The sequence below is a fragment of the Saccopteryx bilineata genome, chromosome 5 (genome assembly GCF_036850765.1).
Source record: "Saccopteryx bilineata isolate mSacBil1 chromosome 5, mSacBil1_pri_phased_curated, whole genome shotgun sequence".
In the NCBI taxonomy this organism is placed as follows: domain Eukaryota; kingdom Metazoa; phylum Chordata; class Mammalia; order Chiroptera; family Emballonuridae; genus Saccopteryx; species Saccopteryx bilineata.
In genome coordinates, this window is record NC_089494.1 from 57219549 (window position 1) to 57240260 (window position 20712).

Here is a 20712-nt window from a genome sequence, read left to right on the forward strand (position 1 = left end):
AAGGTTATTGTTTATATCCCATGATATCAAATAGAATATTCACTTAAAAGAGTTTTATAAATAATAAAAAGGCCACAGATGTAAAGTATCATCATTTCTGTTATTATTAATTAACGAGCCAACATTTAAGAATAAAATCATTGCTTCTTTAGGAAACCTCCTCAATGCGGGTATAAACATGATTCTCTGCTGAAGAAGTTTGAGTACCATTTGTCCAAGGCTAGACAGGAAAACATTAGAATGTGCTATAACCAGTCAAGTTATTATATCATCATACTAGGGTTTACATGCTTTTCAAATGAGCACATTGTAGAACAGGTTAAGTGCAAGGAAGCCAGGGCTTCAACTTTCTTTTTATGTTGCTTCATCAAAAGGTGATTGAGAAACAACGTGCTGTCGTGGAGTTTGAGGTCAATGAAGATGATGTTGATGCCCACTGGTATAAGGATGGCATTGAAATCAATTTCCAAATTCAAGAACGGTACCAGTATGTTATAGAGAGAAGAATCCACCGGATGTTTATCTCTGAGACCAGACACAGTGACGCCGGTGAATACACCTTTGTCGCAGGAAGGAACAGGAGTTCTGTGACTCTCTATGTCAATGGTAGGTAGAGATGTTAACGTATTTTGTGGATCTACTTGGAATAACTCTCCCCTATAAATTACTAAAGTTCTGGAAGTTTCTGGGTAATTCCTAAAAGACTTACGGTATTCATGTGCTTACATCTGTATTCATTTTCACGTTATACCTATGGAAAAGGTGTGGCAGCTGTTAAAACAACTGTTAAGATGTCATTTCCAAAAAAAACACCTGATGGCTAGATCTTTATTTGTTGGTCAACACTATTTAACATGCCTTGCATGTCAATTATAAGGGAAAAGGGGTTGGCGGCTGGATGAAAAAGGTGAAGCGATTAAGCAAAGAAAAAAACCTCACAAACACAGACAACAGTGTGGGGATTGCAGGGGGGAAAGTGGTTAAGAGGGAGGTAAAGAGAGTGAAGGGGATGAATGGCGATGGGAGGAGACTGGGTGGCGAATGCATGGTGCAGTGTACTGATGGTGTGTTGTAGAACTGCACGCCTGAAACCTGCATAATGGACCAATGTCACCCCAATAATCCAACTTAAAAAAAGAAAAAAATAATATACCCCAAATGGGTTTCTAGATATAGCATTCAGCAATTCTAGCTGTCTGCCCTTGGCCCTAACTGCTTAAGGACTAGCCACACTATCAAGTGATAAAAACATTTTCAGCCACTAGTCTGCAGTGCCTGGGGAACCCAGAGGTCCCCTTTGAGACCATAGAGGACCTAGAGAGCCACAGGCGATGTGGAATGAGTTTTTCTCTTCCCCCAGCTCTAGGGCCAGGGGCTCTTACTTTGCAGGGAGAATTCCACATACTAACATGTCCTAAGAGTAATGCACTTTCCTCATTAGAAACCTTGGAGCTGAATTTGAGGCTGGCCTAGATCTGAGACTAACCCAGATACACAGAGAAATGACACCTCCATCCCAATCCTTCCTTATCATTGGCCATAAGAAGTGGTCTGAACAAATACCCCTGGGACCCATGAAGGGACTAGAGAAGTAATCTGAAGGTTCACAAAAATGAACCATATTGTTTCCCTCAGTCCCTACGAGACCAAATGGGCCTGTATCCAGTTATTATTATTTCTATATAAGTAGTGGGGAAACTGAGGCACAGGAAAGGAAAAGTCTTTTCTATGGCAGTGTTAGAAACCAGTCCCGCGGAAGTCATTTCTCTTCATTTCTGGGTTCCATGAATTACCCTCATGACAACACTAAGAATATGCCTTCATTAGCATAATATGAAAGCTGATTTTTAAAAAAATCTACCTACTTACATTTAACTGGATCTGAAATAACCTTCATTCCTCCTTTCATATTCACAGATACACTTCACTGGCACCAGTATATAAACAAACACCTATAAACATATCCACAAGTATTTGCAAAACAAACAAACCTGAATGAGATGAGCCATCTTACTACATAATTTGCTCAAATGACTTTTAAAAATAAATAGGATGTGGAAGTTGCTCTAGAATTCTTTAGGGTACAGGCTCTTGCTACAACCCCACCCAGACCCTAGCCAGAAACAGAGGTAATCATGCTGAGAAACACGTCCAGCACCCTCTGCTCCCATGCAAAATATCTAACGTATCCTTCTAGAGCTATTCCTTCTATTTAAGGACACAATTCCAAGTGCCCCCCACCCAGCACAAAGAATGCCCTCGTAGTATTCTGAGGCAAGTAAAGATATCATAATTCCAAAGTTTTACTTCCAGGTGCGTAACCACCTGAAAACAAATCAATGTAGAGTTTCATGGGCTCTCCTGTGTTTTTGCACTTTTTCATGAGCTATTTTTTTTCATTTCCTCTCAGCCCCAGAACCGCCCCAAGTTCTGCAGGAGCTCCAGCCTGTGACTGTGCAATCCGGCAAGCCTGCCCGCTTCTGTGCTGTCATATCAGGCAGACCACAGCCCAAGATCTCCTGGTACAAGGAAGAGCAGCTGCTTTCCACTGGCTTCAAGTGCAAATTTCTCCACGATGGGCAAGAGTACACGCTTTTGCTGATTGAAGCCTTCCCGGAGGACGCAGCTGTCTATACCTGTGAAGCCAAGAATGACTATGGGGTTGTCACAACCGCAGCTTCCCTCTCCGTGGAAGGTAGGGATGTCTTGCTACTTCCTGGCTTATCATAAAACCTGAGAACCAGCTTTTGTGTTCTCCCAGTGTATAATTTGGAGCTCATAGAAGTAGACTGCTTACTCAGCTTGGAAACTCTGAAAGTGCTCCGCTGTGAGCTAAATTAAGATAAACTGGCATGCTCCATCCTATGAGGTCTGAATGATGACTCAATCATGATAAATCTTGTGGTCCTTCTCTTTAGTTCCAGAGGTTGTGTCTCCGGATCAGGAAATGCCAGTCTATCCTCCCGCCATCGTCACCCCACTGCAGGACACTGTCACTTCGGAGGGACGGCCAGCTCGCTTTCAGTGCCGCGTTTCTGGAACAGGTAGGTTTACAAGCAACAGGACCATTGCTCATATTTTCAAAGAATGATAGGGAGCGTGGGGCTGGGGGAGTTTTCTTACCTTTTTCTTCATCACAAACATCTCTCATGCATAATTTAAAGTTTAATGGGACTCTTCCAGAAGACTTCCTTGAAATATCGAATTAATAATTAGAGCAGTGTTTTTTGATACTGGATTGTGCACCTAAAAATGATTAAGGTGGTAGATTTTATGTGTTTTTTCTTGCCACATTGAAAAAAAAAGAATTAGATCAGTATTTTTCAATGCTTTAAACTTCAAAAAAATTTCATGTTTTCTTTATGATTATAAGTTGCACTTTTGTTAGCTCTTGAAACTATAGTAGGAATTATAATTAATAATTAAAATTAAGTATAATAGCATTTGCAAAAGATTCAAAAGAAGGGTCTATTTATATTAAGACATTATAAAGTATCTCAATATTTGTGTGAAAAGCTATATTGTCCGGTAGTGGTCAAAAGTAAAGGTTTTATGGTCAGAGAGGTTGGATTTGAATCTTGGCTCCTCTGTGTGACCTTAGGCAAATATATGATATCTCTGGTTCTTTATTCTTTCCCTCATGAATAAAATGGAAATAATACTGTACTACATTCAATGTTAGAATGTACATTTCCTGAGGTCATGGATTCTGTCTTAGTCCCTAGAACCTGCTGCCTGTAACACAGTAGTAATTTGAAGGGAAATCCCATGAGAGCAGGGGTAGATCTTTGTCCTAGAGCAGCTCCAAACATATAGCAGATACTCAATAAGCACTATTGATTAGACACATTAATGATTGTTGGATGATTAATACCAATCACTTAAAACTATTATCAGGATTACGTTAGATAACCCAGGTCAGCAATTGGCACGCTACCCAATCATATAGTAATCCCTCGATCAGTTAGGATTTTTAATTGGGGCATGCTACCCAAATACCACTAAGCCTTCCCCAACCCCAGGAATATGACCTTGATAGAATGTAACAAAAATGTTTGAAGCCATTTCAAGCCAATTATGATTGTAGACTGACCTCAGATAGGGGCAAAATAATTCAACTTCATCCAAAATGAGAATCATCCCCTTATCTAACTGTCTTACATATACTACCACCAAAGGAAAATTCTGAAATCCTGGGCATCTCATAGCACTTCTAATAAGTTTTATTGTTTTGTTTAGTATGCTTCTCCCATTAGTTTATGGCCCAGTATTACACTACTGAAAGCTCTCGTTCTGAACAAGTTAATATTTCAACTGGGCTGCTATGTCCTAATGATTTCTTCCTCTGGGATGAAGATGTTAATCTAGGAACCAAATGGACTTGTTTGATTTTATGAGCATAATTAAAGGATATAATGTATGCAAAGTACCTATAAGCATGGCTGGCAAGGAACTGCTGCTTAACATATTAATTCTATTATAGCTATAGAGAGGAATTATATAAACATAGAATCCTGGTACCAACATGGACAAATAGCATAGCCTTTGTCATTTCAAAGCGTATTATTTGAGAAATACTAAATATCAAGAAATGAGGACTCTTTTGATAAAATTTTTAACACAATAAAGAAAAATACATTTTAATATCAAATTCATTAAAGCTGCACTAAATAATTTATCCATTTATTAAATTTTTAGAAAATTTTCAAACAAATATACTTACCCATGGATTGTCCAAAATAATAAAATATTTTTAAAATATTTGTATAGTGCTTTTTACTTTATAGATCATATTATAGTCTTGACTTTAAGGTGTTGCAAAAATACATTTGAAGCCCTCTGTTAGATTCCAAGTAGGTAGGAAGAAAAAGAGAAAAAAATCTCTATCTCTTCTATATGATTGATGCCTTTAAGTGTTTGAATAGAGTTTATTAATTCATGAAATTATTAACTCTATATATGTTAATATTTATATACATACACAGGATTTAGCATCCTCTTGAAAAATATTTTTAAATGACAGAAATTAAGTTTATTACATAAAATGCACTTTTAAAAGCTTACCAAATTACATAGTTTTATGCCCCCAGGACTGAAAATATTTATAGAATTTCCTCTGACCATTTTTGGTCATCATTACCTTGAGAAATTAAGTGCATCTCTGATTTATATAAATTGAAAAAAAATTATAAGGCTTCAGAAGCTGCAGTCACATGTTTTGGGGAACTCAAAACTTGAAGTTTGGAACATGGTCCTGAGCAATCTGGTGGTGCTTTATGACAGTAAAAATGATGCCTATGGGTGGTCTCTGGTGCCACCTGCTGGCAGAAGAGCAACTTGGAAAAATAGAAGTGTAAAACTTGTGTTTGCTAGGATTTATTCTGCAGAAGAGTCAGAATCATTTGGATGCTTACAGAATGAAAGCTAGCTAAGTGAAGCGATCACTGATTTTTCTGACAATGATGGAGGCCTATTTTTTATTTAGGCATCTATTCCGTTTTATTCTCCCAACATTTGTGTTCCTGCTATTGAGACATTACAATAGGCGCTAGGGATACCAACACCTGGCTTTTCCCTTCTTAGAGTTCAGTGTGAAAGTGAGGAGATGCACAACTCTATTCCAGACTGTAAGCGTTGTAACATCCCCTGTACATAGTGCTCTGTATCTAGGAGACAGAGAACAATGCATGGATTGAGCATCGAAGAATCAGTAGGGTCATTGAGCGCAGGGGTGTTTCAGGCAGAGAATCACATTCACAAAGTCACTTCGTGTGTGGGAGATGGCAAGGGGGTTAAGTAGGGTAGAAAGTGATGTAATGAATAGGCAAGATGGCTGGGACCAGATGCATTTGGTATTCTCTGCTTAGGATTTTAGATTTTATCTTGTTTACATTAAAGAGCCAGTCAAGGATTGTTAAGCCCCTGGTCACATGATCAAGTTTGCTTTTTAGAAACAATACTGTGATAGGAATTCAGAGAGTGGAGGGTGAGGCTGGAGGAAGGGACTAGGGGGAAAGAAAGGGATAAATTATAGAATTCAGGCCTGACCTGTGGTGGCACAGTGGATAAAGTGTCGACCTGGGAACACTGAGGTCGCTGGTTCAAGACCCTGGGCTTGCCTGGCCAAGGCACATATAAGAGTTGATGCTTTCTGCTCCTCTCCCTTCTCTCTCTCTCTCTCTCTCTCTCTGTCTCTAAAAAAAAAAAACAAAAAAACAATAAAGTTAAAAAAATTCTAGAATTCAGGAGGTAGAATGAATAAGATTTAGGAACCAAATATAATGGAGTGGTGAAGGTGAGGAACAGGGGCAGTGGGACGGCCTCATACAAGCCCCAAGAAGCCAATGACCAACACAGATAGTGGCAGCTCAGACAGAAGCACCACGTCCATTGCCAATACAAGTCTCAACTTTTAGCTCATTTATTGTTGTCAATTCATGTCAGTCTTATGCTCATTCAGTTCACCAAAAGAAGTTGTGAGAATTAGGATGCAAACCCACTCTTTATCCTTCCATTTCCGTTGATGATTAAACAAATTAACTGAATGGTTATAGGATGATCGCACATGGGCCTGTCTTTTGGCATGTTATTTAATGCATTGCTGATTCCTTCCATGATGTTAGACATTCTTGCTTTAATGACTGACTTGTGCTAGCTGTTGATAACGCCCTTTCAGAATGTATGCCATTTAATTCACACACCAATTTTATACAATGAACAGCCCATAAATTATTATGCATTTTATTTTACAAATGAGAAAACTGGTCCAGAGAGATTACATGACATGTCTAAGATCACACAGCTGGTAAATTGCAATGTGAAGATTACATTTTCTACCTTTTTTTGTTCTTATCAAAGAAGTGAAAAGGTTTCTTTCTTTAAAAGAACCTCTAGTTTATAAACAACTTCACACCATCATGTAAAGGAGGATAACTTTTGTAAACCAATATTTGCACTAAATACAAATGAATGCAAGATGATTGGATTATTAGATGATGCCCACGGTTGGTACTGAGATGCAGAAGTTATATAGGGACTGTATTCTAAAAACAAAATGCCTTTGATTGTGGCTTTTAAAAACAAGTAAATAAATTTAAATCCACTTTTGACTTACAGGGTTATTGTTTTAATGGAAGTATATATATACTTCTATTTTTTTTCTTTTGAGTCAGTGACCCTCGCTCAAGCCAGCAACCTTGGGCTCAAGCCAGTGATCTTGGGATCATGTCAATGATCCCATGCTTAAGCTGGCACCCTTGCACAAAGGCTGGTGAGCCTGCACTCAAGCTGGCAACCTTAGGGTTTTGAACCTGGGTCTTCAGCGTCCCAGGTCAACACTCTATCCACTGCGCCACCGAAGTGCCCATCACCTTAACAACATAATAATGTTATTTTATCTCTTGTTTTGTGTTTTTATCTTCTATCACTTTAAAATGGTTCAATTCCTTGTTAGCAAAAGCCAAGTATATCTAAGATGCCCAAATTCCATGACTCTTTCTTTCCATTTATTGTAAAAATTATTTTTAATTCGAAAACTATTTTCTGTGGTGCAGAGAGTTTTTGATACTTGCTTTTTGGTAATTAAAAAATACAGGGCTTTGTGTTTCTTTGGCCTATTTTAGATTTTGTGGGTTGTTAATCTTTACATCTCTCTCTTTGATTGCTCCTTCTGCACATCAGAAGTCAGATTTTCTTCACTTTCTGTCCCAGTAGGAAACCACAATCCCAGATCAAACTCTTCATGATGAGAGTTTCTCTGGACGTTCTTGTTCTCAAGGTCACTGAACATGTCAACATCTTTTCCCTATTTCTACCACATGACATGCAAATGGGTTATTAAAAGAATATATTCAAATTTAAATTTTTCAAACATTACAACCCATCTATAAGCTGAATTTTTCTAGAATCATGTTTCCTTCTTAAAGATGAAAAGAAATCATATAAGAGATATGGTATGCCTAAAAGAAAAGTACAATGTTATGAAGATAAACATGAAGTATAGTCACTAGTATAATCAATACTGTGTTTGTAGGTGAATTAAAAATATCCACCTGATCTTTTGCTTTAAATCTCCTTTTTTTTGTGTGCTTTAGATCTGAAAGTGTCTTGGTATAGCAAAGACAAGAAAATCAAGCCATCTCGGTTCTTTAGAATGACTCAGTTTGAAGACACTTACCAACTGGAAATTGCTGAAGCTTATCCAGAAGATGAAGGAATATATACTTTTGTTGCTAATAATGCCGTTGGCCAAGTATCAAGCACAGCCAACTTGCGACTAGAAGGTAGAGTAAAACAACTTTAAGAACCAGATTTCAATATAGATCTAATCTCATGTCAGTAACAATCACTAAAAATTCCATGTAAATCATGGTTGGTCTTATCATTCTCTTTTAAAACAACTAATTGTTTTCATGTTATATGTGATGTTTTCATTTTTCATTCACTTGTTGTCATGATGAATCATGTGCCATTATTATTTTTTTATTTTGCCCTGCTTTGTCACCATAACATTTTGTCATAATGCATTGCTCTCATCACCAGCTTTCGTGCTTCCTGATCGGCATGTATCAGAATGGGGAGAAATGTATGTAAAGAAATAGGTATATTTGTTTTTTTATTTGGCTAGGATGAAAATTTAAAAAAAATTAAATCTAAGAGTGTCACCATGCCCCCACTGTGTTGACATAATTCTGATTTCACGGAGGTGACGCTGGAAGATTTCAGCTCTGTATACGAGCAACAGTACTACTCACCTGCTGAATTCCTGAGGGTTGAGGGGGGGCCGGACCTAGGATGGTTTAGCATTTATGTTACTTGGGTCTCTTACATTATAATCAGAAACACTTCTCTGATGATGGGGGTGGTAGGGGTCACTTTGATTCAAAACAAGATAACAATATTTATTACAGAGTATTTTTCCTGAGCTAATTTAGTCTACATAGTATTGAGCATGTACAAATACATAAGGATTTAAGGCAACTTTTGATTTTTTTTCCTTCAATTATAATTACTTAAAATAACCAGATTTTTTAAATAACTAATTTAAAGTGGTTTGCAAACTAGAAAAGCTGGTTTTACAACCACAAGGTAAAAATAAAAACAGAAAATATACCAATTGCATACTCCAATACTGCCTTTATAAACAATATAGTGAAGTTCTTTAGACAACTGAGGTCTTAGCTTGTTTGTCTGGAAACTGGAAGTGAACTTGTGGGACTTGGAATCACTACTGACTTACATTGACAAGGCATTAGGAACGGACTGGATTCTAGTCCGCTGTTGAAATTCGCGACAGATCTGCAGACAACTCCAAATGAGTTCTGGTTTCAGTGCAGGGTACAACATTAAAGGTTGGCATGCTTCTTTTCAGGATTTAGCAAACTTGAAGAAGTTACATCAAACTCCCAATGGCATATCTCTTCATCATTTTCATTTAAGAAGGAGTCCCTTGGCCAAAAGCCCGTCTTCATCCAGCCTCTATCAAGCCTCAGGGTGCACAGCGGGGAGACAGTCAGATTTTATACCAGGGTATCTGGCATTCCCAAGCCAGAAATCCAGTGGTTTCATAACCAGCAGCCAATTCTACCAGCAAAAGATATAGTTTTCCATTTTGAGGAGTCCACAGGCATGGCTTTAATGCTTATAGTTGATGCTTACTCAGAGCATGCTGGGCAGTACTCTTGCAAAGCAGCCAATAGCGCTGGGAAAGCCACTTGTGCAGCAACACTCACAGTGACTCCAGAAGGTAAAGCCCATCTTGTTCCAAAGACTTTGATTTGCTGCCTACTTCCTACTCCCACTATTACTAATGAGAGTCTCAGCTCTGTGTCTCACTGCATATTGTGGTCAGTCCATAATCTACTAATGAAGTAACACCCACCAGTCTCCTACCCCTACCTCTCAATTATGGGCTAACCTGTGTACTTTAAGTCTCACAAGGTGTTCTGTGCGTTGTCTTAGCAGTTATTTTGTTAGGCATCAGCTCCACTTAACATTTTTAATTTTCTAAACATCTCATTATGCTCTATTTGCTGTATATTCTTTACAAAGTATATGGTGGAGGGAGGGCAAATGTTATCTCAGAAAGAGAAAAGAGAGACAGAAAGAGAGAGAGAGAGAGAGAGAGAGAGAGAGACAGACTCTGGATAACTGCAATGACAATGGAAGAAAAAACCCAGATACTGTTTGGCATCTGCATGAGCCTTCATCATCCATTCATTCATCACTGGATCACTGAGAATGAATTTTCTTTGGTCTGATCCCGACATCTTACAGTATACTGCATCTGGCATGCTGCTTCCAAGTGACAATGACATCTTTCATCTTCATCTTCCATGCCATTTTGTGTTACTAACCTCGCCAAGTGACAAAGCCTCTATCTTAATATTCTTTTATTTTTCTTGTCACTTGATTATACAGTGCACGCCCTAGCTAGGCAAAGTTCTGGAAAAGATGTAAGAGAGTCCACCAAGTCCCAGGCAGTGGCAGAGTCCTCTTTCACAAAGCAGGAGAGCAGAATATCCCAAAACGAAACTAAGTCCTTTCAAGGATCATCATATGAATGTGAAGTGCAGGTTTTTGAAAGTATATCTCAAAGGTCAACCCACACAGCTGCGTTCGTTCGAGATGTAGGGTTGCACCATCCTGCATCCCTTTCCCAAGTGACAGAAAGCACTGAGTTATCTGAGACCTGTGCTGAAGAGACGATGGAGGAGGCGCCAAAGATTCTTCTGCATCTTCGGGACCTGTCTATAAAGTGTGGAGACACTGCTCAGTTCCTCTGTGTTTTAGAAGATGGATCTTTCATGGATGTAACCTGGGCTCATGAAGGTGTAAAGATAGAGGCGTCTGAGAGAGTGAAGCCGTCACAAGATGGAAATATGCAGTTTCTTATCATATGCAATGTTCAGCCGGTAGACCAAGGACGGTACAGCTGCACTGTACACAATGAGTATGGAGAGAAGACCACGTCAGCCATACTAAGTGTAGAAGGTGGTTATTTGACTTTTAGCTATGACTTGCTCCATTTCATCCTCATCGCTTTCTGCAGCTTCTCTGCCATGCAAAGTGAATCAGTGAATATATTAATTAGAGTATCTCTAAATTAAAACCATATTCATAAATGGTTTCTGAAAGTTGGCCAAGTCACTGGCCAAACTTGTTAGAACATTTAAGTTCCCAGTTTAGATTTAGGAAGTATATAACTTGCAAATCCAGGTTCAGGAAGTTAAGGTTCATTTCACATGAACTCCTTTTCTAATGTTTACAAAATGTGCCACCTAGGAACTGACCACAGAAGGTTAAGATATTAAAAGTTCAAGTATTTTTTGAGTAATTATTATTGTGTCTTACCCTGTGCTAAATTTAAATTTAATTGTTTTAGTATCAGGAGGCTCGGAAACTCTCATTTGACCTTCGTTTTCAGATCTGGAGATTCTTACTATTTACGAGAAGCCATTTTTTAAAAAAAATTAGGCACTTAAAATAGTGGAGCTATGTGGACCAAAATCAGTAGTCTCTAGATATTTCTCAATAAATCATGCTGCATTTATAGCCTCAGAACATCTGGACATTGCAGAATTATCTCATGGCAAGATCATTATTTTTGTTATTGTGCTTGATTCTCCCCTGTGTCTGGGAAGACATAAATAAATTTTTCTGAGCAAAGGATAGCTTCTTCCTCTTATCCATAGACTTTTAGATACTGATAAAATAAGAAAACTATTCTTAAGGCACTAGACGTCTGTGCTGTGTATCTGTAGACAAAGGAGCTTCACTGAGTCCTATGGGAGAAAGCTGGCAGAAGTTCCGGCATCTCTAAAGGTTGGTTGAGAGCTGTGACCTCAGGTTATTCCCTGATCTGACCATACTATTTTTGAGTTGTTAGACATGAGCAGAGGCCAATACAGTGCTACGAGCACAGCCATTTCTACCCTGAATTTCAGTTCACTTAATGTATCTACACTCTTCGCTGCCCCAAAGGAGGCTTTTTTCTTTCTTAAGCTGATATTTCATTATATAGCTATTCCTGGTTATATTTCCAAAGCCCATACAAGAAATATATCAAGATCTTAGCTCTAGTTATGCAAATGAGATAGAAAATTCTACCATCCAGAGAGTTGACTGCAGCTGCTGGATAGCACAGTAATCATAGAGTTACTATTTATCTGGAGTCACCTACAAGTCTTGTATGTGACAACTGACCATTCCTGCAGCAATTTAATAGGGAGTTAGCAGTGCTGTGGAAGTGTTAAAAATGTCTGTCTTTCAACTTGTTTCCTAAAGACCTAGTGCCGTAGTACAGTGCTTAAAAGTCAAGTTCCCAGAGGGGATTTAATTGCACATTTTTGCCCCAGGAATTCTAGTCCCAATTAAATATTATTAAAGTGTCCTTGGAGCATGGACATTTTTATCTTCGAAAGTCCAGACTGCCTTAGTTGTTCTTAAGAAAGTTAAAACATAAGCCACTTTAAAGTGTTTGAAGAGGGAAGAATCTGACGCAGTTATCCAGTTATCTAATCTAAGGCCAGTTTTTATATGTCCCTCTTTTATTTTGGCCTAATGACTTTACATAGGCTACGTAGTTATCCACGAAGATCAATTAAGAATGTAAAACCCCTTAAGTCAGTTTGAGTTGAGGTGTTACGCGCATAGGAAGCATAGGTATTTTATCTAGTAGTTTGGGGACTAATGTGCTGCTTTCCTTCTCATCCTAATGACATTCCATCTTCTTTAAATTCAACATGTCTTGCGCTCTTACAAACACAGCTAATTTATTCCTTTTCCTAACTTTATTCTTACCTAGCAAAAGAATCGCAAACCAGAGCAGTTTCAAAAATTACCCTTGGTTCAGAGACTAAAAGTATTAAAACACTCAAAGAGTCACAAATTAGAACAACCCCTGAAGTACAGAGAGAATCGTCAAAGAAAACGTCGAGTTTGTCATTGACTTCATGACAAAGACCACAAGGGACGGAGAACCCAGGGAGTCGAGCACACTGACACGAGGCCCCGGGAGCTGAGGGTGGAGCGTGGCACCCGGGTGTCTGCCTTCCTGAAGATGCTGCCCAGAGACGATCGTGTCTGAAGACTGTACCTTTTCCTTATGCAATAAAAGCAATTTTGAGTGAATGACGCTGTTTTGCCTCTTAATCTGTAATTGAACTTTGAGTACTTTAATGTTTTAAACCAAAGGAGTATTTACTAGCTCAAAATGTTTAATTCTGCAGGAAAAACTGAGACTAGTCATCAACTAAAGGTGGCATGTTAGAAAATGCATGTTTCTTCTAAATATGACTTCATCTCTTCGCCAGTGTTCGATTAATAAGACATTCAAAAAAAATCTTTCCTTTACTATCCTGAATGCATGTGAAGGCATGGAGAATTCTAGAACTAAATGTGAAAATTTCATGGCAAACTGAAAATAAAAATGTTTTAAAATCTCCCTGTCAACACGGTCACATACTTTATCAGCTCACTGATTTATTTGGCATGAAGTTTTTTGATGCATTTAGGGTATGTTGTTTTCTATTATAACAAAGAGAAAATTGTAACTGTATGAATGACTCATAAATTGAGGCAAAAAGTATCTGGAATTAATAATTAAGTTTTCTTTTCTTTTTTTTCCATTTTAGCTCCTGAATCAATTTTGCATGAGAGAATGGAACAGCAAGTTGAGGTGGAAATGAAAGGTATTATTAAACTGAATGTGAGACTTAAGTAGAAATTCTGAAGGATTAATAGAATCCTTGAGCTGCCTTCTTTCTTTTAGTATTATTGAGAAAAAATGACATAGACGTACAAATATATCTCTTAGAGTATATATTACTATGTCGCATGCCTGGTTTAGTATGCTGACGGTTACATGCATTTCATAGTAATTTGTTTTAGAGTCACTTAAAATCTTGAATTTGAAATTTATCAGCCATATTCAATTTCATGTTCACAGCCATTTTTAAAAAGTATGTATTAGAAAAAGTTGGAATCTTAATGCATGACATCATGAAATAGAAGTTTGTGTCCAAAATCGCAGTGGATTAAGTGGGAACAGTAGAAAGTAACCTAGCTGTCATTTTCAGAATGCAATGTCATGAGTGAATTATGATGGAAATGCTACTTTATTTAGGGTGTGTGAGAAATGTTACATTCCCATTCTAGTCTCCATTTCATGCACATATATCATTTTAACATTGATATGTCTCTTACGCTGGCTTGCAGATAGCTGCCTTATGTGACATTTATTGCCTGCTTTTCTTTGTATAACATTGTGACTTTATGGCTGTATTAGTTCGAATAAACGCCTTCTCATTTTATTTTAGCTATTTATGGTTACAGTTCTTGTATATATATTTAAAATAGTTAACTCTCAAAAATATAATAATTTCATCTACAATCAAAAGAATCAGAAAGGGCGTTTATTCCACTCTCTGCAAGTCAGGTAAGATTTTCCTCTTAGCCATCAAAGGAACAAAGTTTTCCTGCTCTCAAAACAAATATGCACAGGAACATGTTATTTTGAAATTCATTTTTTGCTTGTTCAAGAAGAAATTTCAACAGTTTGAAGAAAAGACCAGACAGCGAACGATTTTCGTGTCAGAATCTTTTAAACAGAGCATGGTGTTGCGTTTATTCGAACAAATATGGTGAGTGAATTTTCTTATGGATTTGTGAGAATCTGTAGCATGCATTTTATTTCATTTTCTATTTTGCAATTTCATTTATTTTCAACTTTTTCAAACACTATGGAAAATAGTAAAATGCTTTATAATTTTATTTCTTTTTCAGAATTATTCTCCGAAGAGGAATCTGAACATTCAGAAAGAGATACACGTGAAGCCTTTTCAGATTCTGAAGACTTAGACCACAGCTCTGTAGCTGCTAAAAGATATGCAAGTAGAATATTATCCACAAGCTCCTGGCCTGAATATTTCAAGCCTTCTTTCACCCAAAAACTTACATTTAAATATGTTTTAGAAGGAGAAACTGCTGTCTTTACGTGTAGATTAATTGCCTGTCCAACTCCAGAAATGACTTGGTTTCATAACAATCGGCCTATCCCAACAGGTCTCCGGCGGGTTATAAAAACGGAGAGTGATTTACATGACCACTCTTCCAGCTTAGAGATTAAAAGGGTCCAAGACAGAGATTCTGGAAGTTATAGAGTGTTAGCAACTAGTAGTGAAGGGTGTGCCGAATCAACTGCATCGCTGCTTGTTATCCAAAAAGGGCAAGATGAGAAATATTTAGAATTTCTGAAAAAGGCAGAACAGACACATGGAAACATAGAGATGTTAGCTGAAAGGAGAGAGGACAGGGTGAAGGTTGACCTGAGATTTACTGGCTCTCCCTTTAATAAAAAACAAGACATGGAACAAAAGGGAATGATGCGAACTATACACTTTAAGTCAGTAAGTCCTGGCAAGAAAACAGATTTTATGTATGATGAAGACTATTTAGAAAGTAAATCTGACATAAGAGGATGTTTTAATATAGGTGAAAATTTCCTGGACGAGGAGACCAAAATGAAGTTGCAACGTTTACGGGAGGCTAGGAAAACATTACTGGAGAAAAAGAAATTATCTCTTTTGGATACGTCATCTGAACCAAGCTCAAGAACTTTGAGAAGTGAAGCTAGTAATAGAGATACTCTGTTCTCTAGAGAGGAAATAAAAAGCAGGTCTGTATCTGATCTAGCTGAAAATAAGGATAAAGTAGAATATTTGACTGGGGGTATTGCTTACAATCCATATGCTCATCCTAATCCAATAGAATCTGCAGAACCTGCCACAAGTTTCGCAACTACTGCTGATGAAGAAATTCTGCAGACTGAAATAAGAATGAGCCAAGAGGCATTTCTAAGAGAAAATCTACGAAAGGACCGGTTATATGATACAATTCTAGAGGGTGAGAATACCCAAGAGAAAGGACAAGTTGAAGATATTATGACCAAAACTGAAATTGGAGAGTCATCTAAATCTATCATTAATGTACGCAAGGAAATATATGAGACTTCTGAACAGGTGTCTCAAGTTACACCATTTGTCAGTGAATCTTTTGGTACCCTTACATATATTAAAGAAAACAAAGAAATAGATAGTAAGAGAAGAAGAAAGGATGATTTGAGAGAATTACAACATTCTCCTCCCACAAGAATTGATGAGTACAAAACGGAAAAAGAAAGGAAAACCACAGGATTTTTTGAAAATTCTTTCCAAAAACACCTGCAACATTGTCCACCTTCATTTCTTCAAGAAATTGAATCTCAAGAGGTTGATGAAGGTGAGAGCTGTAAATTTATGTGTCACTTTCAAGGATATCCTCCACCTATAGTGATGTGGTATAACAATGATATACCAATCCCACATAATCAAGGCTTTATTACTCAGACGTTGGAAAACTGTTCAACGTTAACTTTTTCTTCGGTTCTTCCTCAAAATGAAGGTTCTATCACCTGTGTGCTGTTTAACCGATATGGAACAGTAAAGACTACTGGCATACTAGAAGTGAAAGCAAAACAAAGGCATGGTGTCAGAGCACCTAAAGTTCCAATGTTGCACGACTACAGCGATGAGGAAGAAGAGCTGGCACTGGTGTTTGACCAAGCAGAAGGCATGCATCCATCTTTGAGACAACAGGGCCAAACAGATCTCTATATGTTCCAAAGTCACCCACCAGCACTTCCTTCTGCAGACATAGAATTGCTTTCCTTTCCTGTAGAAATTCAGATAACAGCAGCAACTCCTACCCCAGAACAGGATAAAGAGTCAAGAGAATTGTTTCAGTTTGAAGAGGTGGAACCGAAAACAATGCCTCGAGATGAGGCTACTCAGTCACCAAAACACAAATTTATATTTTCATCTGAGATTACTAATGAGTCGCCAAAAGTGTTACAAGAAATGCCAACACATGTTAGATGTAGAAAAGGAGATTTCATAGTACTTGAATGTTTACTGTCTGGTGAGCCTAAGCCAGTGGTAACGTGGTTTCAAAATAGAGTTCTTTTAAAGGAGAGCCCAAAGTTTCAGTTTGAAGAGGTTGATTGTAGCTACAGATTATATATTAATGATGTTGATTTTCAAGATTCTGGAAAATATAAGTGTGTTGCTGAAAACAATTCAGGAAAAGTTGAGAGTATTTCAGATCTAACAGTGGAACCTGTCACACACAGGGAATATAGTGAACTAGAAAATGTTGGTGGAATTTATGAAGAATATTCCAAAGATCAACCAATTCAGGGAGAATCTGTAAGGGCACATGTATATGATTATCCAGCTGGTCCTTTTACTGCCCAATCATATGTAAAAGAATATTCTGTGAGGGAGTGTTTCCAAAACCTGGAGACAACTGAGCAGATACACCAGAAAGGTCATGTTCACTGTATACCTTCTAGAGAAAAACCACCCAGATTCATGCAGGTGGCTTCTAGGTCCATACAAACCAATAGGCCTATCAAGGCTGAACTCATACAATGTCAGGATGAATGGAGAGAAGGACATGAAAATGAGAAGTCAAAGCTTCATCAAGCAGAGGGTACAGTGTATCCGTTTGTTGGTGATTTCAGTCAAGTTAAAATTAGGAAAGAGGTAAGAAATGATTTTGAAAAACTTGGCGGACCAGAAAGGGTGCATGTACAAGATTATGCCCAAAGCGACCATTTCTCGAATATCCACTCTGAGAAAACTTCTGAGAGTTATGATACAAAAGACTCATCTATCATTGTACAGGAAGAACCCCTTGGTGAGGAGGGACGCTACCCAAGAAAAAAGGTAAAGCATCGAATCATTGCATTTGAAAAGTTACAACATATAGAAAAAGGAGTTCTAGAGAAAAGACCTACCAGGAAATCATTTGTTAGTCCTCCTCCAAAGGATCCTGATGACATTGACTTTTCACTAATTCAAAGAGAATCACAATCAAGTAACCTAAAGGCAAATATGCACCAGGTAAAGAAAGTGTCCCCTCTCACTGAACCAGATTCATCTAACTTCATAATGAATTTAAAGCTGCTTTCTTCTCAAACTCATGAAGAATTTAAAGTACAAGAGAGGGAACAACTGAAAGAAATAGGTCTTATAGAACAGTCGGCAGTTTCAGAAAGGACGGAACATGAAGCACCTATTACATTTGACCTAAAGCAGTTTCACTCTCAAATAGAAACTCCAGATTTAAAATCCCAAGAATTAGATAGTGGTCAACCAGAAGAAGAAGCTTATTTTAAAACCCATCATCCTACTTCTGAAACAACTGATGCTGAGAACATTGTATTTGATCTAAAAGAAATGTATTCTTATGTAGGAGATCCAGCTAGGAAGTTCCAAGAAACTAGGCAACAGCAGGAAGCATCTTATAAAGAAGAGATTCCTAGCCCTGAAATATTAGAGTTGGATACACAGACTACATCTAAAAGATTGCAGAATAACGTATTTACCAGTGAAGAAATTCCTTCTCATCAGGACTGGATGGAGAAAAGTTGTACTGATGAAAGGACTTTTTATTTGGAAAGAGAAGTCCAACAGATACAGGAACAAAATTTAGAAATTTTAAACACTGATAATTCTCTTAAATTCTTCTCTGAAGAAATCCATAGTGAATCAGGCCCCCTAATTCAGACCTCACCTGCAGATGTAGGAAAAACTGATACTTCTGAGGAAAAACGTTCTTTAGAAAATGGAGATCAAAGTTTCATTTCATTTTTGAAAAAATCAGCAAATGAGGAAAAGCTTTTAGATGTTTGTGAAAGGAAGGCAGAACACACTTTCGACCCAGAGTTGGCACCATTTGAAAAGCAGGATGGAGAGACACAGGGATACGCCGCTGGAATTTTGGGAGACCACGAAGGTGCCGTTCAGGAAGCAGACACACTCCACAGAAAGCTCTCCCTCAGCCAGTGCTTCTCATTCTTGACAACCGAGGAACAGCAGAATCCAAATGAACAAATAAGCGAAAAAAATGATGTCTCTGAAGAAGAAAAATGTTATGAAGAAGTTCAAGTTCAAAATGAAACTTCTTTCTTCACTACTAAAGAAAATATAGAAACTTGTTTTTCTGAAAATCTTCCTAAATTTGATGAAGCACATACCAGGGAAGTAATGGACTCTGGGTCCTCTCTAACACAATATTTACTCGCTGCTGGAAAACATGAAGTTCCTGAAACTAAAGATACCAAAGACAAGGCAAAACTTGGCCAGAGTGAGTCAATCACATCTATGGAGGTTGAAGAAGTAACTTTCAACACTGTCTATGAATATTACAACCAACAACAGGAATCACTAGGTCGCCCATTTTCTCCTGAATCTGATATTTCTATTGACGTGGGAAGTATAAGCAGTGAAGAAATATCTGAGTTAGATCAGTTTTATACCCCGCCATCTTCTGTTGAACATTTTGAAACTCCGAAGTCTCCTGATTTATATTTTACTCCATTTGATACAACCAAACAATCCTCAACAAATTCAGGAGGTGAGAATATTCAAAGAACCATGCCTTTAGAGGAAGTTGCTGAAAGGTACTCAACACCTTTGGAAGACGAGATAGCAGAAAGATATTCCACACCCCAAGGGGAGACTCTAGAGAGATATTCCACACCCTCAGGGGAGACTCTAGAGAGATATTCCACACCCCCAGGGGAGACTCTGGAGAGATATTCCACACCCCCAGAGGAGACTCTGGAGAGATATTCCACACCCCCAGGGGAGACTCTGGAGAGATACTCCACACCCCCAGGGGAGACTCTGGAGAGATATTCCACACCCCCAGGGGAGACTCTAGAGAGATATTCTACACCTTTAGGAGGAGAAACAGTTGAAAGGTATTCTATTCCTAATGGAGGACCAAACCCCACTGGACACTTTAAAAGGTATCCGTCACAAATAGAAAGGGAGGACAGTACACCAAATGATCATTTCCATACACCTACAGGAGAGAGAGGTTCAGCGTATGAAATATGGCGTTCTGATTCATTTGGCACCCCCAATGAAGCAATCGAACCAAAAGACAATGAAATGCCTCCGTCTTTTATTGAACCTCTGACCAAAAGGAAGATATATGAAAATACAACATTAGGCTTCATTGTTGAAGTTGAGGGCATTCCAGTTCCCGGTGTGAAATGGTATAGAAATAAATCTTTGCTAGAGCCAGATGCAAGGATTAAGATAGAAAGAGTGGGTAACGTGCATTCTTTGGTCATTTCCGGCATTCAGAAAAGAGACGGGGGAGAGTACATGTGCCACGCTGTAAACATCATAGGGGAAGCAAAAAGCTTTGCAAGGGTAGATGTCGTACCCCAAAAAGAAAGGGCAGTGGCACTCCCACCGCCGGTGACACATCAGCATGTCATGGAGTTTGATTTGGAAAACAATTCATCATCAAGAACACCTTCTCCACAAGAAATTGTCTTGGAAGTTGAATTAAGTGAAAAAGATGTGAAAGAATTTGAGAAACAAGTGAAAATAGTCACAGTTCCTGAATTCACTCCCGATCATAAAAGCATGATTGTGAGTCTAGATGTTCTTCCACTGAATTTAGCAGATCCAAATATGGCTTCAAGAGGGGAAGAAGACAAAGATCTAAAGATTGACTTAGAAGCATTTGAAATGCCTCCTCGTTTTATAACGCCTATTTGTGATTTTAAAGTTCCAGAAAGTTCAGACGCTGTGTTCAAATGTTCAGTCATAGGCATCCCTAGTCCCGAAGTTAAATGGTATAAAGAATATA

At 38.1% G+C, this 20712-nt stretch overlaps 1 protein-coding gene across 1 annotated transcript in view; it reads left to right on the top strand.

Moving 5' to 3' along the window:
- The window catches only part of TTN (titin), a 284943-nt gene that overhangs the window by 43632 nt on the left and 220599 nt on the right, over nt 1-20712 (top strand). Inside the window, exons 41-45 of the mRNA XM_066233115.1 lie at nt 375-606; nt 2411-2695; nt 2919-3044; nt 8094-8282; nt 13635-13691. Of these exons, the coding sequence (XP_066089212.1) occupies nt 375-606; nt 2411-2695; nt 2919-3044; nt 8094-8282; nt 13635-13691 (889 nt within the window). The remainder of the gene's footprint in view (nt 1-374; nt 607-2410; nt 2696-2918; nt 3045-8093; nt 8283-13634; nt 13692-20712) is intronic.